The 23,201-nt window shown below is 30.4% G+C and overlaps 4 protein-coding genes across 8 annotated transcripts; 3 read left to right on the top strand and 1 right to left on the bottom strand.

The window, feature by feature from the left end:
* Positions 1 to 2,909: 2,909 nt before the first annotated feature.
* LOC137814968 (putative calcium-binding protein CML18) lies at positions 2,910 to 5,191 on the top strand. The gene is made up of 2 exons (XM_068617947.1): positions 2,910 to 3,503; positions 4,977 to 5,191. Exon 1 carries the CDS (start codon positions 3,080 to 3,082, stop codon positions 3,497 to 3,499), a length of 420 nt encoding a protein of 139 aa, XP_068474048.1. The 5' UTR covers positions 2,910 to 3,079; the 3' UTR covers positions 3,500 to 3,503; positions 4,977 to 5,191.
* Positions 4,790 to 8,685, bottom strand: LOC137814967 (uncharacterized). Of its 2 annotated transcripts, none has more exons than XM_068617945.2 (5): positions 8,557 to 8,685; positions 7,066 to 7,134; positions 6,842 to 6,959; positions 6,612 to 6,767; positions 4,790 to 5,111 (listed from the first exon to the last, which is right to left on the bottom strand). In XM_068617945.2, exons 2-5 carry the CDS (start codon positions 7,071 to 7,073, stop codon positions 4,926 to 4,928), a joined length of 468 nt encoding a protein of 155 aa, XP_068474046.1. In that variant the 5' UTR covers positions 7,074 to 7,134; positions 8,557 to 8,685; the 3' UTR covers positions 4,790 to 4,925. The 2 variants fall into 2 exon arrangements, with proteins under 2 accessions (XP_068474046.1, XP_068474047.1); XM_068617946.2 differs by having other exon boundaries at positions 6,612 to 6,764.
* A 4,495-nt stretch (positions 8,686 to 13,180) lies between these two features.
* On the top strand, positions 13,181 to 15,568 carry LOC137814966 (protein C2-DOMAIN ABA-RELATED 1). Its single transcript, XM_068617944.2, has 3 exons — positions 13,181 to 13,486; positions 14,535 to 14,630; positions 14,956 to 15,568. Exons 1-3 carry the CDS (start codon positions 13,304 to 13,306, stop codon positions 15,244 to 15,246), a joined length of 570 nt encoding a protein of 189 aa, XP_068474045.2. The 5' UTR covers positions 13,181 to 13,303; the 3' UTR covers positions 15,247 to 15,568.
* Positions 15,569 to 16,183: 615 nt separating this feature from the next.
* LOC137814965 (PROTEIN TARGETING TO STARCH (PTST)) lies at positions 16,184 to 22,356 on the top strand. 4 transcript variants are annotated; one of them, XM_068617943.2, is made up of 9 exons: positions 16,184 to 16,522; positions 17,909 to 17,950; positions 18,191 to 18,494; positions 19,564 to 19,653; positions 20,381 to 20,449; positions 21,194 to 21,299; positions 21,476 to 21,564; positions 21,920 to 22,032; positions 22,125 to 22,356. In XM_068617943.2, the coding sequence occupies exons 2-9, from the start codon at positions 17,931 to 17,933 to the stop codon at positions 22,225 to 22,227; spliced, it is 894 nt and encodes a 297-aa protein (XP_068474044.1). In that variant the 5' UTR covers positions 16,184 to 16,522; positions 17,909 to 17,930; the 3' UTR covers positions 22,228 to 22,356. The 4 variants fall into 4 exon arrangements, 1 of the variants encoding a protein (XP_068474044.1); XR_016514927.1 differs by having other exon boundaries at positions 16,195 to 16,522; positions 21,782 to 22,032; XR_016514928.1 differs by having other exon boundaries at positions 16,195 to 16,522; positions 21,125 to 21,299.
* The last annotated feature ends 845 nt before the right edge of the window (positions 22,357 to 23,201 follow it).

Genomic DNA, 23,201 nt, shown 5'->3' with positions numbered 1-23,201 from the left:
TAAACATATTTACAGTGATTGATGGAAAATAAAATGTTTATATATTAAATATATTTACAGAAAGTATCCTCAAAGCCTATGTCCAATTAAATCTTGTGCAATTTAATCAAATCACCCCTAATTCATTCAAATCAAATCTAATTATATAATTTGGATATATTATAATTGATCAAATAATAAATATTTAATAATCAATTATATCTTATTATATTATTTGATAATAGTTTTTAATCTAAATTTTAAAAAAAATTATAAATATACTATTTATTCTACATGGAATAATCAATCACTTCTCACACTCATATATTCTTAATTTTTTTTATATGTTATTATGATTTGATTGTCGGACAATCTTCTAAACATAACTTTCTCCTTATCACCTTAATAAGCTTGACCTATAAAACGAATAATTTATTTTAGGAGATCTACCTTCCATTTTTCATTTTGGTAAGAACAAAAATAGAGATAAAAAAAATTAAGAAAAAATAAAGTGAAAGAGAATAAAAATATTGAATTGCAAACAATCTTCTCCTTCCTCTACGTAAATAATTAAAAAAAATAGTGTGTAATTTTTTTCTTTAATTTTTTAATAGATTCCGTTTAAACTGGGTAGATTTGTCAATGGACCATAAAAAAGCTTGTCCAAATATATTTTCAACGAAATTGAAAAAAAATTGTTTTAAATTAATTAATACCATAACTGTATATTTAGAAGCATTTATACACATAATAAAGCTAATGATATATATTTGTTCATTTTAGCAAAATGATTATTTGCAGCAATGGTGAGAAGAGTCCGATAGAAGCTTTTAAAATATTTAAAATTGAAGTTCAAAATGAAGAAAGGTGAAACAAAGATTGAAACTGGAGTTTACTCTTTTGAAGAACCTATGCAATGAGGTTAAAGTTGAGTGAATTATAAGCCATGTTCTACAAATGGAAACAAAGTGCTTAAATACTATTGAGATTTTAATTCAGAAGTGGGATAGCATTGTATCAGGTAAATTAATGAGAACATGTTTGTCTCCAATAATGTCCTGCTATAATAAAGAAGTTGACATGTATAGTTTCTCACAAACAATTGTCGTTTTTAAGTAATCACAATACTCTATAATTATATATGCTCACAAAAAAATAATATATATACATATACTCTTTTAAAATTAAAAATAATAGTATATAAGAAAAGATGCAAAAGAGAGAAGATCTTAGAAAAAAATAAAATAATCAACCATGAATAAAAACCAATAAAAAGACTTCAGTTCCAAGGTGGTGGTGTTGACAAATTTAGAATAAATAGAAAATTATTAGTTTGTTTATAAAGATGAAAATACGATAACTATAAATTATAAGAACCTAAAATACATTTATTCTTATTTAAAATTATAAAATATTTCTTTTATTTTTTAAGATAATACTTCAAAAAGTTATCACCTTCTAACCTCAACAATCATATGCTTTCTAGATGGAGTGATTATTTTTTTAAGTAAAGAATCATAAATTTATATCTACTTTTTAATTTCTAAAATAATTCTTAGACTATTTAATTATTATTTAACTGAATAAAATATATTTTATTCTAAATATAAATATAAGAATAAAAATATATTATCTCACTCAAAATATTAAGATACTTTGTTGAATTTTTTTTTTCAAAAGAAAACTGACTTATTTTCAAATGTAATAGTTTAAAAAAATATAAAAGGTTGTTTATTTTTTTCAAGAGTTTAATTAAATTTCACATCAAATTTGAATGTTTTCAATTCAGTCCTATTAAATTTTCTTGATCCATTAAATATTCAACTTTTTTTATATTTTTAATTGATTTTTTTCTTTTTTTAATAACATATTATCTTGTTACATGTCTCTACACAAATAAATGTGAAATTTTGTGATTAATATAAGATAATATTACGACTAATGTAAAATAAAAAGTAACATTTTCATTAAAAATATGTTGGATAATAATAAGAACAGTCCCACCAATGAGAGGGATTTTTCTTAATCGTTATAAGTAATTATATGGAAATTATCAAGGAATATGATGATCTCCTTATCCAAACATTTTCCATTAGAGTAATATATACAATTTAAAAAATCAATAAAAACTTTAGTAGCACGATTTTAACAACAATCAAGAAAAAAAATTACAAATAGTACACAACCTTATTTTAATCACAAATAATACACGACTAGAAAAAAAAGTTATAACTTAAACTAAAATTATGATTTCAAATACAATTTTTTATTTTAAAATCATTTTTACAAATATAAATTATCAAAATTTGATGTGAAGATTACATGACTTCTGAAAAAAAAAAAAACCGGCAAAAGACAGGTGCATCTGCTAAAGAAAATCCATTGATTAGTTGGCGCGAAATGAATAAACATTTGATGAGTACGGTCACTTTTATCACATATGATGGCATGTGATGTGTGAATATGTGGACCATCACACTATGCATTATCACCGTCAACATGTCCTATCCTTCACTCACAACTTACATCACTCTATCCAATTTTTTTTTTATTTCACCTCCAATTATTTTTAAATTGTTTTTTTTACATACTTTTATATCAAAAGCATGCCAGTGAAAAATTAGTATAACTTTTTTTTTTATTTAAAATTATTCCTGCTTAAAATCAATTAAGAATATAAAAATTTAAAATTTATTTTTCAATCATAATTCAATGTTTTCTGTGTTTAAAAAGGAAAAAGTGCAAGTAATTAATTAAAAAAAATGCGTTTGTAAATTATTAGAAAAATCTATGTAGGGCAGAAGTTGTTATAAAACATGATAAGGACATGATATATTGATTCTCGTGCACTCCACGAGGACATGCCACGCGTTCCAACTTCTTGTGGTTAATAAAACTCTTCCTTCGCTTTCAATTAACTAACTACTTCACCGCTTCTGCCACACTCAACAACACCGCGTTTGGCTAACACCTCACACAATACTTCTCAACTTCTTAACGCGTTTGGGTGACTGATCCAATCGCACAACCGCGCTTTCTATAAAGCGCGAGTGAGTCACCACAACCAAACTCTTCAGTTTTTTCTTCTCTCGGTGTCGCCATGGACGAAGAGGTGCGCAAGATCTTCAACAAGTTCGACAAGAACGGCGACGGGAAGATCTCGTGCTCGGAGCTGAGGGAGCTGATGGCGGCGCTGGGATCGAAAACTACCACGGAGGAGGTGCGGCGTATGATGGCGGAACTCGACCGGAATGGCGACGGCTACATTGATTTGAAGGAGTTCGGGGAGTTTCACTGCGGCGGAGGCGGCGGCGACGGGAAGGAGCTTCGGGAGGCGTTCGAGCTGTACGATCTGGACAAGAACGGGCTGATCTCGGCGAAGGAGCTGCACTCCGTGATGCGGAGGTTGGGGGAGAAGTGCTCCCTCAGTGACTGCCGGAGAATGATCGGAAACGTGGATGCCGACGGCGACGGCAACGTGAATTTCGAAGAGTTCAAGAAGATGATGACGCGCTCGTAGTTTCGTAAGTCGCTGATTTATTTTAAGAGGATGAATGACATGCATTTTACAATTATTCTGTTTATTGCAAATTTAGTGTGTGGTGTTGAAATTAAATTGAGATGTGGAATTAATTGTAGAGAGAAAGAAAAACATTCCTTTTACTGTGTAGCACTAACTATAAACAGATTTTACTCTCACAATCCAATAACAGTTTGAATAATTTTTGTAAAGGATAGATAGTGACTCTGGTCGAAAACGTAATTCATCAAAAGTTTCTGAAAATATAATCTGCGTGTCACTGAATCTTCCAATCAAACTAATCTGTGTCTATTAAAATGAAAATTGTATAACATATCAGTAAATGATTAAGTTGAAGAATAAAAATGACTATTAAAATATTACAAACATTATCTTCAATCGAGATTTTCTAGCATCAAAACTAAATTCACGCCTAAATTATATCTTAAATAACTTTTTAATTTAGCTCTTTTATGAACTCATTTGAGAGGAATACTTCTATAAACTTAGATGACACTCAAATCACCAGTTGTAACTATCCAAAGTTCAAATCCTTATTTGAAATTTGACAATAGTACAACACTCCAATAAGATTGTCTATAGAAGAAAAATACTTGCAGATCTGATTAACTTGAAAAGAGTGAACAATTAATTAGGGTTTTAGACATGTTTTTCATGAGAGTTAATATTATATAGGTAATAGATGATGATTTTGTCAATCCAATTAAAATGAATAGAGATGATAAAATTTTATTTTCTTTTATACCACTGTATAAAGGATATATCATTGCACAATTTTCTTTAATGTTATTTTTAGTTGTATAATTTTATTTTTTAATAAATAAATAAAAATATATTTATTAATAAAATAAGTAATTGAACAGTTTTTCTTTATTTTAAAATAACTAAATAATTTTTTTAAAAATAACTATCTCATAATTATTTTAACATTTTTTAATATCATTCCTGTAAAATTATATATATCTTTGAAACTATATTATTTTAATATTATAAGAATGTGAATACTAATACAGAAAGCACATTTATTTAACTAATATATATATATATATATATATATGTGTATAATACAATTATATGTTCCCAAGTCAAACAGGAGATTATTGTTAAATTAGAGTAATATAAGTTAATTCACTTGTTTGTAGATAATACATGCTAAAAAAATTGATAAACTAAGATTTTTTTAAGCAATTATCATGCTATGCATTATAATTTAGGATTGAACAATCATAAAAATATTTATATTATTAATATATTTGAAGTCAAGTAAAATAAAAAGGAATTGATGACAGTCTAAATTTATATTAAATAATGTGAACGAAATAAACATGGCAATTTCTGGATATGTGATTTTGAAGCTAAAAATGAATAAAATTTTATAGGATCCTTTACACGACAATTTGTTATGTTATCTGGTGTCCATTGGATCTTCACTAATCTCTTCCTTTTCATTTTTCAGTGTAGCAGTTTCTTCGTCATCCTTGGTAATTTCTTCCTGTTTCATTTCGGGAGGTGGCGGCAATGTTTTCGTCACCAGCTCCACTATTTCGGTCACCTCTTCATCTGGAAAACGTCCCTCACAACTTTCTATGATCTGTGTAATCAAAGTAAACAAACTGCTTAATTACAGTTTCGTAGGGGTAGCTATTGAAATAGACTAAAAATTTTAAAGCACATTATCAGTCCCAACCCAGTCCTACCAAAAATGAATGGACAACTCTGAGATTTAGAAATAGAGATAACAATACTCTCTTCGCAGAAAATTATTATCAAACATAACACAACCATTTAAATTTTGGACTTAAAAATTCAAGCAATCCTATCTTTCTATGCAGTCAAAATTGCAGACTAGCAAACCTGATGATTCCAATACTTCTTACACAAACACAACTAATCAGGAGTTTACATATACAAAATCAAATTCGACAAAAAATATGATAATCAGCTACAGGGCTAAAAAAAGTAGTCTTTCAAAACTTTTGGATTTTGATTTCAGTCTTTACAAAAAAAATCGACCATTTCTAGTCTTTCATTTATTTTCAACCATCAATAATAAACCCTCTCCCGGAACTATTTTTTCCTTATGAAGGAGTAATTTTTATACAAAAAAAATAAATTATAAGCAACGAACAAAATTCCAAAATTTTAGACCAGAAACTTCATTAATCCTTAATATCTTAGTTTGAAGTTTTAAACCCCACGTACAGATAATCATATAGTCTACTTTGACTATATTTGATAAATGTAAAAGTATTTTATTCCGTCATCTAATTAGAAATTATCGAGTATAATAAGCTAAAAATGTCTAATAATATATCATCCCCCTTAAATGAGCAAAGCTTCTGGTAAGTAAAAGCACACTAAGGTAGCAAAACAGAGAGATTTGAAAACTTAAAAGATTAAATCTTGTAGATTTGGTCCATCAGGATTAACCCATGACCACTAGCTGGTGTATTCAAACCAAAGGCGACCCAGTGCCTGAAAACTTCCTTATTGATGTATGCATAATAAATGGAGAATGGAGAGTATGTTTCCAATATTTTTCTCACCCTCTAAAATTCAGTAACAGGTCTTTGGATAAGTTGGGACCAAAGAAAGTTAAATATAAGTCTAATGGTCTCAGTGCTTCCAATTCCAACTGATATATCATTACAGGATTCACTGGAAAAGAAATTCTGGAATTCATAAAAAAATACAAATCTATTGGTTATCAAACCTAACATGTGAATTGGGGATCGACTAACTATTCTTTCTTTTTTTATCATTCCAAGTTATTAATAATGGAGGGACTATGTTTCCAAACTGGCTGATCTTACGAATAACAGTTTTCTTATAAATTATATTTTGATAGAGCAAATTAGTTATGAGAAGAAAAATGGGAATTATGCTATAATACCTGTTAATTGTCAGAATTTTGTGTTGCTTATTTGCTAGAGTTTACAAGTTACATCACAGCATAAAAAGTTAAAAGTCAATACCTAATACTTCATACTTCAAAGCTAAAGGCAAATAACAGAAACACATCGCAGAGCTAATAACTTCTAACTAAATGGTTTAGTGTAAAATAAATGGGAAAATTTAAATTGATACTTACAGGGAATATTTCAACTTCAGAAGTTGGCCTAGTGTTTAATATGTTCAGAACCTCAGCTTTTGCTAGGTCATGTCGTTTAATACAAGTCAAAAACTCATTGATGCTCTCTCTTGTTTGATCAGAGGCAGCAGTGTCAACCAAATAATCATAAACCTGCTAGATATCCAGGACATTCATTTACCAACAAAACTAAAAAATTATTGCCATCTATTAGAAAAAGCAAACCTAACCTTGTATTCAGACTGCTCCACTTTGGCAATAACCCTGGTTGGATCCTTTGAAGCTCCTTTAGCTCGTAAGAAATCAAGGACCTCAAAATTTGTGAGTGCACCAGCATTGGCCTCTAAGCTATGACCAAGTTAGTAAACATCAACCATATGCCAATAGATAATAGAAAAGTTCAAATGAAATTAGTGTATTAATTTGAAAACAAACAAAAATGGGGGAAACATACATCTTCATTTGTGCGACACTAGAGAGAGAGAGAAAAGGAAGTAACAAAAAGAGAGTGTTTCCTTTGCTTCTGCAATAAAGCCAACATATAAACACCAAATTAAATAATTGAATTTTCACAAAAATACATCCGAATACAATTTTAACTTAAAGTGCAAAATTTGGGTGGAGTGGACATCAAAAGAAACAAAATTGAGTTGGTATGGTTTCTCCTATCAAAGAAATAGCAATATTCAAATATTGAACCAATGCAGAATATCAAATAATTTCATTGCCACTTTAATTCTTCCGGAACTTGGGTGGCAAAAAACTTTGGTACTGGTTATATAAACAAGGTGTTCAGTTGCAAGGAGTTTTGGGCAAGTATAACTGGATAAGTATTTAGTAAGCAGTGGAAGATCATTACTTTAATCAAACAGAAACAATGGTAAAGTGAACAGAAATGTGAATCAAAATAGTGGTAGTAAAGGAGGGAAACAAAGACAGAAAACCAAATAGAGGCAAAGAAATAAATAGTTATCTATACTGTCACGAACCAACTTACCCTAAAGCTGAAGCCGTTAGATTAGGTGTGGACTCATGGTTTTTATATGTTCTTATATTTAAGACACATTGGCCTTCCCTATCATCCGCTGAAATTCTCTGTAACTACTGCAATTTGAATGAGTATTGCCAAATTTCTTTTCATTTACTCCTCTAGTTGTTTGGTACTCAATCTAACATCAATTTGCCAATGTTGAAATTCTAGACAGTTTATGTTAGAGACTACATTCAAATCTTAAAGCAACAAATGACTTAATCAAACTTAGCTTGAATGATGGAACAGAGAAAATAAATTTCTTTATTTTAACAAAAGGACCCTGACTTTTATTGTGGCTGGCTATCTGAGTACATAATAATAGAATGGGTGGAAGTAGTTTACATTATTTGTTTAACTACATATACAGAATTAGCAATCTTCTTCCCATGCAGAAGGCAAGAAGAGGAGAAAAAAAAAAAGATTAAAAAACAAAACCAAAATAACAGTGGATAAGGAACTGTTGGGTCAGTAATATGTAAGGAACTAATGGGTAACGTATACCAAAATAAATTTAAAAAACCTAATAAACAGTATTGTGGAAGACCAACTACTTCCCACTTAGAACACTCTTATCAAGACAAAGTAAACTATCAAATACAAAGTGTTTTGAAGTTAAGAATTCTGAAAGTACCAAACCCAAATATCAGAGTGCCTAGACAGAATTCTATATTTCAATATCCTTGTCATTCTCGACATGTAGCAAATACTGCGTATAACTACGTTTACTTTGCAATGTTCCTTGAATGATGAATTAATAAGCATGCAGCCATAATTATGGAACCAAAAAAACTCTGTTTGTGAGATACAATTCATCACTAAACAGAGGCCAAGAAAACGCCTTTCTTCAAAATCCAAGAAATAGAAGAACTACAAATCTAAGGACCAAAGAATATAAAACAACAAAAAACTAACCTTCGCGGAGAACCTGGAGATGCTTCGGTGCGACGGCGTGCCTGAGTTCCACGGTTGCCAAAGTGCTGGAGTGAGATAACGGCCTCCTGATGCTAGGGCATGCAATAATTGAGAGGAAAAGGTTTTAACGAGAACCGTGTGTGAAAGAAAACATTTGTAGCAAAAAACAAATTAAAAAATTAATTATTTATTTATTTATTTAATATTTTAAAATAAGAATATTTTGTATGAATGTTAATACTTAAACTTCGTTACATTCTTATTGAGTCTCTCAGCACAGGTTTAGAATGGAAAATTACAGGCTGCTACGAACGTCATTTTCAAATAATTATTGTAAAATTAAAAATTTATATTATATATGATAAATTATAATTAATGGTATAAATATTAATATATAATACACACTATTGGGTTGGATCGCAGGTGTTCAAATTTTACTTAGCACCATTACTGCACCTAATTTAGTATTAGTATGAAAGACAAAAATACCCTTAAATAATAGAGTTTTAAGGATTTTTTTTTCAAAATGAATTTTATGTATTACGGATTTTTTTTATTTAGAATGAGATTTTAAATTTTGAATTCTGGATATACTTTTTCATAATGTATTATTTTCACTTTTAGATTTTTATTTTCGAAAATAAAAAATTATGTTAGGCACAGGTTAAAAATGATTTGGCGTACGAAAAACTTGCCTCAATTTGGACAATTACTTCCTCTAGTATATAACTGCACCCAATTTCACTATAAAAATGGAAAATTCTTTAAATAAAATAGGATATATATAAAAATATATTATAGATTTCTTTATCTCAAATATATTTTTGGATTTTTCTTTTCAAAACAAATTTTTTATATTGTGGATTTTTTATTTAGAATAAAATTTTGATTCTTTTTCAAGATTTTTATTTCCAGAACACAACAACCTTTTCCATACCTACTTTTTCTAGAATGTATTATTTCCAATTCTAAAATTTTATTTTTTAAATAAGGGACATTTTCGAAAATTCAAAACTATGTAGGATGAAAGTTCAAAAAGATTAGAATTTGCCTTTAATTTGAGGGGGTCAGAAAGCAATTGGCCACCATGACAGACTAATGGGCCAACATCAACTTGGTGAAGGACCCACTATCAACTTCAAACCAAGGACCCAGTGAACACAATTTGGCCTGAGATTACAACCATCCAATTCATCCACTGGTGATGCACAATTAATTGCCTCACTTTTCTGGATCACACCAATTTTTCATTTTCACCTTCATCACTAATCTTCAAAATAAAACTTTTAAATTGGGACTAAATCTGTTTAACTTACCTTAAATATTAATTTTACATGTGAGTTTTTATAAATTAGTTAAATAATATATATAAATTATTGCAAACTCCTTAATATTTTGTATACAGTGTCTATGAATACCAAATATCCATATTTGAATTCATAAAAACTAGTTATATATCACCCTAATTCTTTTATTACATAAGGTGTTTTATTTAAAAAACAAAACAGTTCTAAATCACCGATTACAGATTAAGAAGATAACATTTTTCATTGCAATACGAACAAAAAATTGTTCTCTTTAATTACGTAAAGACGGTCAAATATGTGATGCTAGTGAGATGGAGTTGCCTTATATTACCGAAGAAATAAATTGAAGATTGAATTTGAACATTCAAAATCTAATTTAAGGTTCTTTATAAAAATTAACAAATATATTTATTCTATTTTCCTAATTTTTAAATTCTAAACAATTATATAAATTTAATCATTTACTTGTTTTGTGGGAAGATTGAGTCTGTCTAAATCCAACTATATAAGAAATGGTTACTGCAAATTGTATGCATGTTACACCTGCTAAATTGATTTTAACTTTAAAAAAAAAAAATCTTCCTTTTCCAAACTTTTTCCTTACATTTTTTTGCTGTTAACCAAATAAAAGTTAAATGATAACGAAAATATACTTAAATGGTAAGAAAGCAAAGTCAGTGATAGTGAGTTATATCTATCATCAATTAAGAGTATGTGGTCCTTCTCAGTGGCTAGGCAATTTGACAAAACATGTGCATCATTTATGATATCAAATTCCAATACACAACAACAACATCAATGTATTTAGATAGCTTCAATGTTTTATTCCATCAACATTTTTAGCTGTACATTATCCACATCAAATTGATACGTGCTTGGTGAATTCAGTCGTTGATGTCAATGAATAAATTTGCCAAAAGAAAAATCAAAAAATGGAAAGAAAAAGAACACAAAGTAAGAACCTTAATCTTTTAACCTTGTTTCTGTTTTCACTCTTAACTTGTTTTTTTTTAGTTTTTTTTTGTATGTTAGATTACTTGTTTTTTGTTTTGTTTTATATGTTAGATTATTTATAAGGAACCACTACTATGTCTAGTGCCTGGTATCAATTTTTCTTCTTGTATTCAAGTTTAGACTCTTATAAAGAATTTTAGGTCATGTGTCTGATCCGATATATGATCATGAATCTTTTTTCAACCTGTGTATTTAACATTATGAGGGAGCACAAATCAAGGGATCTCAATCAAATAGACTTAATCATCCTTAATGACTCAATTAGGACGGAATCATGACTAAAAGTAGAAAAGTTACAATTCGAACAATATATGCCTGATTATACTCTACAGAAAAGATATAATCTAAACATCTAATAAACAACACAGATATTACTCTCAACTTCTATTTCATATTATACTCATTATATTTATGTTCTTACTGACTTGAGCGTCAGAGTCTCATCGCAGGAGGAACCCTCATTTCCAGAAAGCCTTTAAAAAGAAACCACAAGAAACTCATTCAGATTCTGACCGACCTCAAGTTGACTAGAACAAATACATATCTAAAATTTTACCAATGTAACTATTTATACTGTTTATAATAAACTATATAATTAATAAATCATATTTAACTATGAAATTATCTAATTTATTCGATATCTTTTCATATTGAAGTTTTTACACTAACGAATCCAACTATTTCCACCGTTCTAACCAAAAGCTGTTGTACGCAATTGGAATGATAAACGCTACCAATAATTAAACGTGGAAAATTGTTGACTACAAAATGGAAAAAGTTGAAAAAACGTGTATGCTAGTACAGAGAACCAGTCCACCCTTCCCATTTTATTCCATCTTGCATTCCAGATTTGACTTGTAGTAATTTGGATTCAATTTCCAACTACTCGAAAAAAAATTTAAGTTTTATTTTATAAATTTAAGAATTTTTAATTGAGTATTTATTATAACTAAATTATCAAATGCTTCAAATTATATATTTTTTAATTAAATTATGAACTTTAATTTTACCATTAATTTAGCTGAGGTTGTTACCTTGTATCATTGACATTTACAACTTCATAAGAAATTAAAAATGGCATTATGTTCTTAATTCATATTAAGAAATAAATTTTATTAATTATTCAGAAGTTTTATATTTCTCAATTGAATAATTGTTATCAAATGAATTGAGGTGGCTATCTGATTTTATTGTATCTAACAATACTACTCATTTGGACAATAATAAAAAATTACCTTGTTTTGTTTTTTTAAAATTAAATATTAAAATAAAAATAAATTAACCATGTTAATACACAAAACAATGTCATTTGGTAAAAATAATTAAGGTTCCAGAGATTATTTTTTTTATCATTAAGTTTGTATCGTTGTGTTTGAAACTATAAAATAAAAGGACTAACTTATCTCAATTTAGGTAGAGATTCAATTTTAAAAACATAAATATTTTGAATGTTTTATATATATAAAAAAAAATTAGTAGAAACTCAGATGAAGATATCCAAATTTAGGATTGACTTAAAAGTTTTATTATGTCGTTTTTTTCTCATCCGCAACACGTAAGCAAAATAATAATCGCATCAATTCAATTAAAAATAAAATAAAATAATAGAAATTCAATTGAAAATATAATTTTTTTATAATTAAATGAAACTTTAATAAAAACTTATTTAAAAATATTCAAATTTACTCATTCATTTTAATAAGCAAAAAGATTTATTGTAAGCCAACCCATTTTATAAAATTTTAATTAATTAATTAATGTCTTTAATTAGATAAAATTTTAATTTTTAATTAAATAAAAATTGAATTGTTGGTACTTTGGCCAGTCAGTTTGGCCGTCTAGAGTAGGCTAGTGGTTTGAAATACCAACCGTTGTACGACTCAAGTCTATTTTTAATACTCCTAATTCATATAAAATATTAGGATAAAACTTTCAATTTAAAAACTTAAGAAAATAAAATTGTAGCGTTTTAAAATGAGTATATGATTTTTTTTTGATCTATACTTCACTCAACTTAATATTTTTTACGGCTCAACTAAACACTCAAATTTCTAACCTATATTTGTATTTTATAATTAGATGACAATGAAATCTTTCTATAAGTTATAATTAAAAAAACAATGTACTTTGTTTTATAATTTAATGAAGACTTGTTGGGTCTTGATTTTAATTTGGATGTGGTTGCACCGAATAATATTGATCTAAAAGAGTATAGAAGAAATAATTTAATATTTATTAAATTAAAATGTTGAAAGCGAAACTATTGTTATTTTTATGAGAAAGAAAAAAAAAACACTGTTTCTAAAGATCCTAGGAAAACCACAGAGAAGAATAAGGAAAAAAGACCTTGTCGCAGTAAAGACAATAAAAAAAAAACACGGAGAGAAGTAAACAGTTCATATGTTATAAATGGCTTCACTTTGCTCATGACTTTGGGATACCCATTTGTTCTCTCTTTGAAAAATTCCATTTTTCTTCATTTCCTCACATATTTCGCCATGGAGAACTTGCTGGGTCTGCTGAAAATTCATGTTGAAAAAGGTGTCAATCTTGCTATCAGGGATGTGGTGAGCAGTGATCCTTATGTTGTCATCAAAATGGGCAAGCAGGTAAGCTTTCTCCACTTTTTTTATCATCAATCTTATCACTCTTTCTTCATCTTTTGGTTCTGTGACATTTTTCTGAACCCTGTTGACTTTTCTCTGTTAATTTTTCTCTTGATTTCCTTTCTCTATTCTTAATCCCCTTTTTTGTGTGTTTCTTCTTTCATCTTATTTCTCCAATTCCCACCCCCCCTTTTGTTAATAGCCCTCACTCCTATGCTCATCTTTCTTGACTTAAAGTGGAGTATCTATTTCATTTTTCCTGCCATCTCACTATTCATCATAGACTGTTCTAGAGCTTTGTTGGAGAAGAAGATGAATTTGAAACAATTAAAAGAATATATAGTTTGTCTGTAAGTCTTCTGTGCTAATTTTTGTTAGAGAAAGTGGCTAATTCAAGTTGGAAAGTCGTAGTCTCCCACTCTTACACCCTTTAGTCTATAAACTAAATCTGAAAGTTTGCAACTTGCTTGAAGGTGAGGAAGATAAACCAACCCAACAAGTACCGTATTGATAGATTAAAATAAATAAAGAATTGTGCAAACAAAGATATGAAATCTTGGGAGTATTAAAATATTTCCCAACAAACAAGCTATTTGAGTTAAAAGCTTACACTCATCATGGATATGGCCGGCACATAAATTATAATAAATTTTTGTCTTGGTCAGCTAAATAAAGTTTTGGCCCTCTTCTCTTGTTTTTTTTCTTTTGGTGCTTTCTGATAAAAAAGTGAGGATAAAAATTTTGTTTGCATCCCAGAGTAGCCTTTTCGTTTTCCTTTTTCACTAGAACTAGACTCTGCATTCGGCACTGCAACTCATTTAACTTAATTATGGATATGCTGAAAACTTCACATGTAAGGTAAGGGTAATCAAGTGTATACCCTAAATTTCTAACTACTAGTTAGAATGGTCTGTATAATTAACTATGTGTTTTTCCATGTTTTGGGTTATTATGTTAAATGGCATCAAATAGTAAGAGGAGCAGAATGAAACCTTGTTCTTTTTGTTGTTGTCTATAATCCATCTCACGCTGCATTTTATGTCTCATGCAGAAGCTGAAGACTCGGGTGGTCAAGAAGAATTTAAATCCTGAATGGAATGATGACTTGACCCTGTCTATTTCAGACCCTCATACTCCAATCCATCTAGTGAGTAACTCTTTTTATAGTGTCTGTGTTTCAAATTTCAACACCAGAGAGCAAAACTTGGGTACAAAATGAAAGCTGCATAGACCATCTGAAGCAATCATGTTAAATCCACATAGTACTCTGAACAATAAAGCCATATAAATATTATCATAACATCAAAAGATGTTAAACTGTGGTGTCTATGAACAATAATAACATGCGTGTTTTACTGAAACAATGTTTAGCTTTGTTTGTTGCTTAGTGTGCATATGGAAGATCATGGAAATAAGAAGTAATTTAATTCATCAACAAACTATAGCAATAATGTTACTGTTTTTTGATGCAGCAAGTGTATGACAAGGACACATTCAGCATGGATGACAAAATGGGGGATGCTGACTTTTCTATAGTTCCATTCACCGAAGCAGTGAAGATGCGGTTGGCAGGTCTCCCCAACAACACTATAGTTACAAAAGTGTTACCCAGCAGACAAAACTGCTTAGCTGAAGAGAGTCACATTGTCTGGAAGGATGGCAAAGTTGTGCAAAACATGGTTCTTAGACTAAAAAATGTGGAGTCTGGAGAGGTGGAACTCCAGTTAAATTGGATTGACATTCCTGGTTCAAGGCATCTCTAGATCACAGTCCAAGATTGGTGTTCTTAAGACTTGGCATATTGTAAAGTTTAGACTTGCAGCCTCATAAACCAGCAACACCTTATGTTTCATATCATGCTATCCTTTTACTCTTTCGCAGAACATCAAAATTGTTGATTATTGGTTTGCCATGGATGGTGTTGCAATTAGTGATAGTTAGTGAAGAAGAACGGTAGAGGTTGTTTCCCTATTGTAATGTACAATTATCTCCTAGGTCATGTAATAATGTCCAACAAACTTTTTAGACAAAGATCAGTCTGTGTCAGCATATATAAGAATATGTGACATCGTTTTCAACTTACAACATTATGGAGTTGGGTCTGTGAATTTTTTTCCTTAAATAGTATTCTTCTTTCTCATTTTTCTCCAATGTGATACTTTAAAGTCATACTTAATTTCAAGAATAAGCACTAGCTTTTATCAGGGGAGAGTTGACGATTTTTCATCACATGTTATATGCATAAAAAATCACCATTGATAATGTTGTAAATAAAAAACTTTAACAAATTTTATTTATTCAGAAAACGATATTATGTTAAAATAACTAAATATCAAGAGTCTTTTTCATTTTGGAATTTGTGAAAAGCCATTATCAAAATATTCCAATATTATCTTTAAGTAATGACTACTCATACAAGATAATATCACACAATAATTATAATGCAAAGGTCAGAGTTCAAATATGAATATTTTCAAAATACTTAATAAATTATTCAAATCTTGAACTTAATAAAGTTAATGTAATTATCCACATCTAACATTCTTGATTAATTATCTAATAAATGAATTATAATTTTATAATTGATTAATTTATTATCTTATACATTTAAACAATTATTTATATTGCGTAGAAGATAAATCTCAATAACATAAAATATTATCTTAAATATATTTATTACTTACATAATTTTATCAGGATGAAGAGAGTTCACCAAATTAGCAGTAGTATTGAAAAGTAGAAGAAGATAAAATCTAACTAAAGGTATTTTATCAAACAAGAAGAAGCCAAACAACATGGTGAATCCTCCACCGTTCATTGATGCAAAACCCAACGTGCTGATTATGGTGCACGTTCATCTCCTAAATTTCATCTTGTATAATAACGGTGTCACTTCCAACTCCCTGTCCATAAAAATCACTGTCACTATTGTCCTCGAAAAAAGAGTGAACATGAACCATAGCGGTGTGATCTGAACCAACTTCCCTGCACAACACAAGGGTTTCAACCATCTACTCCTATTCTTCACACTCTCTCTGTGTAAGTGCTTACTTTACTTTGCAATTTCACTCATCAACCAACTGGTGGATTTTTGTTTGCTAATAACCTTTTTTTCTGGATGATACGGTGTAGTTTAGTATTAGCAGGGACATTAGTTGTTACCCAAAGCATCATTAGTCCTCAAGTATGTTATTGGATTCCGTTTAGTTCGCATCTCATCGCAGTATGCAATATGATTCAGGAAAGACGAGAATTTCCCTCTTGTTTGTGCTGTTCTTCTAAATACACCATTCACTCAAGAACAAAAGAAGTTTTGTTTTCAGTAGAATTCCATGGTAAATTTCGTGGAATAGGACTTCGGATTGGAGTTCTATAGTCTGAAAAAGTATTGGCTGGAAGCTGCACAGCGGAAAGGGTGCAGCATCCTGGAGTCGCTAATTGGGCCACACACTCTTTTGTGCTTTCTGATACTGTAAATTGCTTTGGTGATTATTTTGCCAAATAGGAGTTTTAATTGCTGCTTGTGAGATTGTCTGTATCTTAGGGGACTAGTGGCTCCTTCCATGGGGGAAGTTTGTGAATCGGGTTTCCTGTTGGAGATAGCCTTTTGTGCTGGACACTCCCTTTTACAGTTCACTGTTGATTGAGGATGATATGTTTCAACAGAGGGTTGTGTCCTTGGTAATTAGCAGTTAGCAATGAGTGAAATAAAGAAGTAAAGAAGCAGTAAATCAACTTCATGGCTCCCCTTTTTTGAAGTTAGATTTCCTTGTTGTATTTTATTGATGAAGAATCTCTGGATTTTAAGATGTTTCCGGTCACTAGGAAATCTTATCATCATGACTGATCTGTTTCTAGAGTAAGTCATGACAATTTAAGTGTGAACTCTTTATAATCAATGAGGTATACTGTAAAGGAAAAGGAAGTTTGTTATGTTGATGGACTGGGACATTGTTGATACCTGATAGATGTGAAACTGAGCTACTTGATACCGAGGATAAATCTTGTCTCCACAACCCAGTTTTCTCTATTGGATGGAATCACCTTGGTGATTTTCAACAAAAATATCCTTTTAGAAATTAAACAAATTATTTTAATTCACATGATTTGATACCCATAGCAGAACGATCTTGGTCTCTGGTAGTCCATCACCAATGTTACGAAAGGGGAAATAATTATGCAAAGTAGTATCACATTATTTTACACTTTTGAAGCCTTAACCTGTAACACATGAAACTTTTGGTTTATAAGTGTGGAAACTTGACCATTTACTTATTTTGAAACACCTTGCTCAGAATTCTTTTCATATTTTCTCTTTAGGTAATTTATCCTGACATTTCGGCTTTGCAGAGTTAATCTGTTGATTCAACATATCTACTTGAACAGGTCCTGATGCTCTGTTTTTTTTTTCTCTCTTTTTGACAGGGGAACTAACAATCACTTCATAATGGAAATAAGTATTGCAAGGTAAGCCTACACAAAGTATAATAATGAATTAACCTTCAGGATGTGTGAAGCATTAGCATTGTTCTTAATGCCACCTCTGCATGCTCCCTCTCCTTTGGTCCTCCCCTTAACCCCAGAAAACGGAAGGTTTTTTTCTGGGGAGGGGGGGTATTATGAAGTAGTAATATATGCTGTTATACATTATTGTCATGTTTCAAGTTGAGATACTAATCACCATATTTTCTTTCATAATTTGAGTAGGCCTCATCTTGAAACACAGGGAATATTCTTTTCAAATATTTCAAGAACAATGGGATGGGAAAGCTCTAAGAAACTTTCATGTAAAGTGGCTGCCTTAAGTTCTACACGGGACTTTCACAGACTGGCCTCTTCTTTTCAAGCTTTTACTACAGTGTATCCTAAAAGGCATTTTATCTGTAGACCAAATTCTGTGCCGATTAGTTTACAGGAATCTGCATCATATGGAGATAATTCGCTCGAAGGTGAGAAGCCATCTAGAGACTCGGAAGAGGAGACTTTGGCACAACCACTTACCCGTGAACAGGTATTCTTTTTTTATCCAACTTACAAATGTCTTTTTGAAATCCCACGACTACCATTTGATTACAGACATGTTTTAACTTTAAAAACACCTGAAATTGAAGAAATACATCTTAATTGTCTGACCATGTTATTTTCTCGTTTTTTAGAGCAGATGAAGCCATTGTTTTGAGATTATTTTTAGCATGGCCTTTGAAGTATCGATGTACCTTGTGAACTATAAAAAATCCTTCACACTGTTAAAACCACTTCTCTTCTTCTCTCTCTACTTTTGTCTCAGTTTTCTTCTGTGTGAAGTGAAAATAAACCGGGAAGTTGATTAGATGATAGTCTATTACTCTATTTGCATTCTGTTAGAGACCTAGGCTATCTTTAGTAATCTTAAAATAGGGAATTGATTAACTTCTACCATGCTTAGAAAGAGTTAAAAATAAGCAGACTTGGAAATTAGGATCACGTCCTTCACTCGCTGTGGTGTTATTTTCTTTGTGCAACTTTCCTTTACTTGGCTTTGTTTTTCTGGAGGCTTGAGGTTAACCAGTTTTTAACTTTCCTTTACCTTGCATTACTTTATTCTCTAAAAAAATTTGATTATCCGTTAATATACTTCTTTCATGGGAAGGCAGAACAACAAATAGACTTGGGAAAAATCAAATGTAAGGATCAAGGAAAGAGAAACTATTTCAAGTTTTGAAGTGGAGTTTTTTCGGTGAAATATTACTTAAATAGGTCTCACATTTGTTTTTTGTTGGGGTTTTAGTTTCTAAAATAAGAGAAATTAAACCCGAAGGAATGGTTTCACCAAGTTCCAAAAACTAAACAAACACCCTTTATTTTGTGCAGTTATTTTGAAGAGACTGCAATTGTCAAGACTAATTGTATTTTTTTCACTCTGTGCGATTATTTTGGGAGATAATTTGATATGGTGAAGTTACGTGTTTAGTTTGTGTTTAATTTATTGGGCTTAAATTATCTCACATTCTAAGAAAAGGTTAGTATGTTTTTTGTGCATGTATTTGCAACTTGAAATTAATACTTAGATTATATCTTCTGTTTCAAATCTTGCTAATCAGGTAATGACACTGCTTGCTGACACACAGAGAGAAAAACTCACTAAGAAGCTTAGTGAAGCCAACCAGCAAAATCGGTTCCTAAAAAGACAGGTTCTGCATTATATTTGATATTTTTTGCATTGCCCTTACATTGAAACCAAAGTGCAATTTTCTTAATGATAGTGATGTTTCCTGTTTTGGCAATTTATGCTAATTGCCTAAATGGTCAAAGTTGGATGACATTCTTGTATAGAAAGTTGGGAATTTATTTGTGCCAACCTTTAGATGATTCATTGGGAAGAAGATGCATTGATGTCATAATAGGCCCATGGGATGGATTTAGTCAACTCAATCTGGATGAAGTCAATAAAACAAGATAATATTTTTTTTTTGCTGGTCATAGAAATGGATAGAAAGGACAATGTGGTACACGATGGGATGCCATGACATTTAGAAAATATGGCTGATTAGAGAGGATGGTGAATTTTATTAATTCTTTTGGCTTTGACATTTTTCGTAATTATAATAGTCCGTTTACAATGAGTGGTTAATGCTCAAAATCGTTTTTGAATTTCATTACTAAAAGCTATCATTGTTGCATGATACATTGATTGTCATAAAACAGAAGTACGAAAGCTGATGGAGTGTGTTTGGAATAGACTTATCTGACTTTCTTCTGTATTTTTATCCTCATCGCATCAGCATCAGTTGGGCATAGTATAGGTTTATTATTGAACTCATAGGTCATAGACGCCATTGTCAGAAGTTAGAATGAAGATGTATGAATGGCAAAGGTCCTTGAACTAACATCCTGTACCGGCTTCTTTTTTCTCTGCAGTTGAACGTAAAGGAGGATGCATTGGTAAAATTCAAAAGTGAACTTGGTGTCATTGAGCTTGAAATTCAGGTTCAATTATATCTTCCTTCTCACTTTTTATGCTGTTATATATTGCCAACTTTTCTTCGTTTGATATTTGCTGACCTAGAGCTTTCATACTTTTTAACTGAATGAGTATACTGTATACCTTTCATGGCGCTGTGTTGTATCTTAATTACTATTGATTTAAGAATTAACTCATGAAATTTTACAATACTTTCCGTGGAAGTTTATCTCTTCTATTCTCATGTTATACTGAAGTTGCACCTCGGGATAACTTTTCCTTCCCTCGTGTTCTTGCTACGGTGTTATACTCTTCTTTTCATCGTCAAAAGAACTCCCAAGTCATTGATATTGAAAACATAAATCATGTTATCATAGGATAATATTAATTTAACATTTTGTTAAAGCTTCTGTAATGTTGTACTGATAACTTCACGTAATATCAAAGTTGTGTCTGAAAATATAAAGATAAAAAATGCTGATTGTAAATTATTTCAACAATTACATTAATTTGATGGAGCTTTTAATGATTAAAGCTAGATTATATTAATAAGATGATCACGAGTAAAAGAATGTCATCCAACGGACTAATTGCAGTTTAATTTTCTACTCAATCAGTTACTGAGCTCTGCAGGCATGCATTGGTAATTGTAGTATGCCTGATACTTGCCTTCCTCACTGAATTCTTTTGTTGCATTGTAGAATTGTTCAAACGTTAAAAGCTGTTAAGAATCATATTGAGACATAATGTATGGTTTACTTTGGGGTTAGGCTCTAACTAGACTAGCAGCAGAAATAGCTCAATGTGGTATTCCAGAAGGTTCAAGGAGGATCAATGGAAAGTACATTCATTCTCACCTTGTTGCTAGATTAGAAGGTATAATGGCATTTGCTCTGATTACCCCTTATAGGATTCACAAGTGTATTTCATTCCGGATAACTACTTGCTGATATTTGTGTAGTATATACTAATAAAACCTCACAGCAATGTGTTGCCAACTTGGCTTCTTTTATGTCCTTATCGATGAAAATGCGTTGTTTTTGCCTACATAGCTTTACGTGGACAACTGAAGGAACAAATCAAGGACGTTGATGCGGCACAATCAAAGGCGGTTTCTGTGTTTTGGATTGGCATGGCTGAGGTAAACAAATTCAATATTAAACTTCCAAATGTTAAATAAGAATCTGTTCCCTCTCCCTCCCTTACCTCACAAAAAGGTTCAGCTTTGTCAATAAACACTGGAGAAATTTCTTTGCCTACCAAAGCTATTTCAAACGTGAGATTTGATTTCTCTAGAAAATGTATCCCACTTACAAGTGTCAAATAAGTACATTATTTTTTACAAATTTGATTTTCAGCGTCAGGTATTGGGTTTAAATGTTCAGGATACAAAATAGTTGCTCCGTGAAGCCATGCAACATTATGGTATACCCTGGCTTCAAAAGTTTAATATATTTGATAATGCCTTGCCTATTTGAACTTTCATTTTCCATCAGAGCGTGCAAATTATGGGAACCTTTGATGGCTGGAGCCAAGGAGAGCACCTTTCACCGGAATATAATGGTAGTTACACAAGGTTTTCAACAACATTGTTGCTCCGGCCAGGAAGGTACCATTTTTCTAAACTTGTGAAGCGTTTGAACTCACCTTATAACCTGGAGTGAGTATTCTTCAAACTCAAAAACAATAATTGTTGTGTAGGTATGAAATCAAATTCTTGGTAGATGGTGAATGGAAGCTCTCCCCAGAATTCCCCATTATTGGTGGAGGGTTAACGAAAAATAATTTGTTAGTTGTTGAGTAATGATCCATATTTTCATTTCTAGTAATAGAATACGCAGAAACTTGAGTGTCATTTTCTCTTAAGTTATGTACATTTTCTTGTTAATAAAACTTTTTTCATACCCATGGTTAAGAATTAAACCTTGTTCAATATGCTTTAGCTATTTAATTGTTTATTAGTTTGGTTGAATCTTGTTACTACTTGTAATTTTTTTTTGGTATGCAATTCAAACAGGCAGGAAGCTATTTTTTTATTCACACTTGTATATTGTCTTTTGTTCATTACATTTTCTAAAAAATCTTATTTAAGTTCTGTTGTTTTGGGATTATGTTAAAATCTTAAATTGCAATTCTAATTTATGCTTGTAATCGTTAATGAACATGGCATACAATGTGTACATAAGTTCCCAATCGGCTTGTCCAACATCTTTTTCACGAACAGTTGTCGGATACATTTGTTAATTTTCATAAGATTGAGATATGTTGAGACCTTGAACCGTTGAAGACCTTATCAACGTAGAAGATCATATTAATATGAGTTTATATTTTAATGATAATAAGAATAATCTGAATTATTTATTTGTACTTTGAATGTTTTTAACGTTTTGTTCTTCTAAGTATCTATAACTTTTGATTGTATGATAACTATCTATAATTTTTTATTGTATGATAGTCTGATGAACAAAACGAACATGTAACAAATTTTATTTAAAACAGTTCATTGTAAAAAATAAAAATTTCGGTTTGATAAGATAATTAAATTTTAACTGTATAAATTTTTAATATTATAATAAAGAAAAATAACTTTAAATATAACTTAATTTTATAAAATCGGTTTATAAAATAATATTTTTACTCATTTATATCTATTATCAAATATTTTAATTTTTAGTTGTATAGATTCAAAATATAAAGACAAAATCTCTTTGTATTAATATTCCAATAAATACAGAGACAAGATCATTAGCTAAAATAGATCTTATACCACAAAGTAAG

This window comes from Phaseolus vulgaris, chromosome 1, assembly GCF_051622355.1.
Source record: "Phaseolus vulgaris cultivar YP4 chromosome 1, ASM5162235v1, whole genome shotgun sequence".
NCBI classification, from domain to species: domain Eukaryota; kingdom Viridiplantae; phylum Streptophyta; class Magnoliopsida; order Fabales; family Fabaceae; genus Phaseolus; species Phaseolus vulgaris.
Note: the sequence above shows the minus strand (reverse complement) of the source record. Positions and strands in the feature narration are given on the sequence as shown.

Bases quoted from the DNA above. Each gene is read 5' to 3' on its own strand.
- LOC137814968 (XM_068617947.1), top strand. From the start codon at position 3,080: ATGGACGAAGAGGTGCGCAAGATCTTCAACAAGTTCGACAAGAACGGC.
- LOC137814967 (XM_068617945.2), bottom strand. The intron at 6,768-6,841 runs GTTAGGTTTGCT...CTGGATATCTAG, and splicing joins TGGAGCAGTCTGAATACAAG to CAGGTTTATGATTATTTGGT. The intron at 5,112-6,611 runs GTAAGTATCAAT...TTGATTACACAG, and splicing joins CTGAAGTTGAAATATTCCCT to ATCATAGAAAGTTGTGAGGG.
- LOC137814966 (XM_068617944.2), top strand. From the start codon at position 13,304: ATGACTTTGGGATACCCATTTGTTCTCTCTTTGAAAAATTCCATTTTT. The intron at 13,487-14,534 runs GTAAGCTTTCTC...TGTCTCATGCAG, and splicing joins TCATCAAAATGGGCAAGCAG to AAGCTGAAGACTCGGGTGGT. The intron at 14,631-14,955 runs GTGAGTAACTCT...TTTTTGATGCAG, and splicing joins CTCATACTCCAATCCATCTA to CAAGTGTATGACAAGGACAC.
- LOC137814965 (XM_068617943.2), top strand. From the start codon at position 17,931: ATGGAAATAAGTATTGCAAG. The intron at 20,450-21,193 runs GTTCAATTATAT...CTTTGGGGTTAG, and splicing joins TCATTGAGCTTGAAATTCAG to GCTCTAACTAGACTAGCAGC. The intron at 22,033-22,124 runs GTACCATTTTTC...ATTGTTGTGTAG, and splicing joins TTGTTGCTCCGGCCAGGAAG to GTATGAAATCAAATTCTTGG.